Genomic DNA, 3,258 nt, shown 5'->3' with positions numbered 1-3,258 from the left:
TCCATGATGTCCTTACTGAAAGGCCTTGAATCTGCCCAGCAACTGATGACACTGCCCTGTCCCCCGCCACCTGGTACGCACACACACCTACACACACACACACACACACACACACACACTTACCCGGATGATATCTTTGAAGTTTTACTGCAATGTGTTGGAATCAATGAAAAAGGAGGTGCTGCCGCTTTAAATACAGAGGTGTATTTACCTCTGTGTGTGTGTGTGTGTGTGTGTGTGTGTCAGAGGGGGGGGCTCGCAGCAGGGGGAAGGCTCTGAAGGCGGAGACCAGGTCAGGGATGGAGGAGACGGAGTCGCTGCTCAGATCCCTGCAGGACCGAGTCCAACACGTCCAACACAGGAGAGACAGAGTCACAGCGCTGCTGCAGCTGCTGCACATCAAGGTGGACACACACACTCAGAAACACACACACCCCTGCTCTGCCCGATTGTTCTCATGCCCCGCCCCCATTGCCCCGGCAGCGGCAGCATCAGGATCAGCTCGTTGTGTCACTGCTGAAGGCTCAGAATGCTTTGCAGTCATGTGACCGCCAGCTGGCACAGCTGAGGGCGGAGTCAGAGGCGGTGCTCCATCAGCTGGTGTTATGGCGGTGCCTCAGAGACCGGTGAGTAGAAGGGTCACATGACTGTTGAGGGGAGAGGCTCTGATTGGCCATTAACTCTTACTTCCTGTCAGGCTGCAGGAACACGCCACCGCCACACAGGCAGTGATGCAGATCCAGCTCATCTCTGTCGACCAATCAGAGCTGCTGCTGGAGATCAGGCCACGCCTCCTTTCCCAGCCATCAGCCAATGAGCTGCAGCCCCCGAGGCTGGCGGTCAGCTGGCGCCATGACGACAGATTCACCCTGCAGGTAACGCTCAGACCTGTAAATGCTGCTGATGTCACTTCCTGTCGATGTGACCAGGTGACCTTCGTCTCCAGGCTGGGGAGGAGTTAGCCGGGCAGGTGGAGGGCTGCGGGTCCGGACGTTGCGACGTGCTGAGCGCCGCCCTGCTGGACGTCCTGCAGAGCTACACGGGCCAGGCGGCGCTGCTGGCCGAGATCCACAGCCTCAGGGCCAGGTGAGGCCACGCCCCCCACCCCCCCGCCCCCAGCTGAGGCCACGCCCCTGTCCAGCCCAGGTAGTCCGGCTGTGTCGTATCTGATGTCCAGCGTTGTGTTGCAGCTTTGCCATCGACTGGCGCCCGGCGCAGCGCCTGCTAGTCTACCTGAAGTCGGCGGTGCTGGTTTGCCATCTGCAGGTGGAGGACGGCTACCCGGCAGCCGGGTCGGCCCGGCTCAGCTTGGTGCTGCGGGACGGACGGCCGGTGGACACGGAGGGACTGAAGGTACCGCAGCCTCTGATTGGCCGCTCTGTGGGCCAATAGGAGCGTCTCTGTGCCGTCCAATCAGAGTTTAGATGTCGAACCATTTAGTGAAAGTTTCAGCAGATTTGTCACCTGATTCCAGATTATTCTGAATTATTGATGAGGTTATTGGATAAACTGAGTCAGATTATTGATTATTGATCTGATCGGTTTCTCTGTTTCTGTCTTCCAGCCTCATAAAGCTGAACTCTCTCTGACCGACTGGCTGGTTTTCCTCTGCAGCAGTCCGCTCATCTGAAGGAGGGACAAGCTGTCCTCCACACTGTCCTCCAGTCTGTCTCAGTCTGTCCTCCATTCTGTCTGTCCTCCACACTGTCCTCCAGTCTGTCTCAGTCTGTCCTCCATTCTGTCTGTCCTCCACACTGTCCTCCAGACTGTCTCAGTCTGTCCTCCAGTCTCTCAGTTTTTTCTCCCTTTTCTCTTTTCTTCTTTGTGTTACTTTGATATAAAATAATAAAATAAGTTCTATAACCACAGTAACTGATTAAATTTCCACACATGAAAATATTCTCTCATGTTTCTGGTTCAAGTTTGTGGGGGAAAATAATCCATCTACATTTACTTATCTATTTAGATCCATATGTTATAAAAATACTTGATTACATTTATGAAACTATATATATAGTTAGACACATAGATATTCTGTATTGATTAATGTTTATGTATTTACACATATGTAATCTAGAAAAATAATTTTTAGAAAAATTTTAAAATATTTCTGTAAAATACACAAATTTTAAATGGTATATAAAATCAAAAATGCTTTGATCTGTAATTACATTCCAGATATCTAAAACTACATTTTGACTATCCGTAATGGTGTAATGCAGAGGTTCCCAAACTGTGGGGTGCGCCTCCTAGGGGGGGCGCTGTGTCATTGCAGGGGGGGCGCGGGAAGCCATCTGGATGAAAAAAAAAAAAAAAATGAACCCTAAATTTTTGGAAACCACTGGGGGGGCACAGAAAAAAAAGTTTGGGAACCACTGGTGTAATGGATAGTGATAAACTGCCTAAATTATTCAGATTTGTAGACTATTGTAAATTATTTAAAGTGAATTTTCTAAATTAAGGATGTTGCAGATTGTTTAATGATATTTGTTCTGATTACCGCTGTTGGTGGTTTTTATTTTGTTTTGTTTGCACTTTGTAAAGTTTTGGTTTTTTTGTTATGTACCTCACGGGCTGCCGTAGCTAATGAGGGCAGGTGACTGATGATCCGCATCGAAGAAAACAAACCTTGAAAATCACCGTCGAGACCGAGCAAATTAATTCAAGTGCTGGGGATCTGCTACAACCTGCAAAGAATGTCCTGTTTATTCATTTCCGACTAACCGAATGCACTTAAAACAGTTTTGAAAAGCTAAAACTGCTATTGTCAAACCATTTTCAACATGAAAGTGGTGCATTTTCAAACATCTTTTTCGTTTTCTCTATTTTTCATTGTTAAACTTTCAAATTGCTACGTAAGTCAGGGACGTTTTGACTGGACAGAATACTAATTCAAGATGATAATGTCATTCTGACTAGTCGGAATGCCAGTTTAAGATATCTTGCATCGCTAAAATGTCTAGTCATTAAACAATTTGAGATATCTGGAATGTAAGGGCGGTAAAACCGAATTTATGTTAAAACGGCTTGTCATGATCATGAATCACACGTGAACTGATGATGATGATGATGATGATGATGATGCAGATCAGGTGAGCACGTGCAGCCACGGAGTCAGGTGACCAGAAAAAATAAATTAACACTGCAGGTAAATACAGTCTGGTGGTCTGCCTCTCTGCTGACGGAAGGTTTGAAACTTTCCCCTTCCTGCTGAAGTCCTGAGAAGCCAGCTCAATGGCAAGAACAAGATCCGTGCAA

At 47.7% G+C, this 3,258-nt stretch overlaps 1 protein-coding gene across 1 annotated transcript; it reads left to right on the top strand.

The window, feature by feature from the left end:
* Nucleotides 1-6: 6 nt before the first annotated feature.
* LOC106935031 (uncharacterized) lies at nt 7-1,899 on the top strand. Its single transcript, XM_015015274.1, has 7 exons — nt 7-73; nt 247-404; nt 484-626; nt 698-875; nt 947-1,086; nt 1,191-1,353; nt 1,565-1,899. Exons 1-7 carry the CDS (start codon nt 7-9, stop codon nt 1,628-1,630), a joined length of 915 nt encoding a protein of 304 aa, XP_014870760.1. The 3' UTR covers nt 1,631-1,899.
* Nucleotides 1,900-3,258: the final 1,359 nt, after the last annotated feature.

The sequence above is a fragment of the Poecilia latipinna genome, unplaced genomic scaffold (assembly GCF_001443285.1).
Source record: "Poecilia latipinna isolate Pla-1442-1.1 unplaced genomic scaffold, P_latipinna-1.0 Scaffold1897, whole genome shotgun sequence".
In the NCBI taxonomy this organism is placed as follows: domain Eukaryota; kingdom Metazoa; phylum Chordata; class Actinopteri; order Cyprinodontiformes; family Poeciliidae; genus Poecilia; species Poecilia latipinna.
The sequence above is the reverse complement of the archived record's forward strand: the minus strand, read 5'-3'. Positions and strand labels throughout refer to the sequence as shown.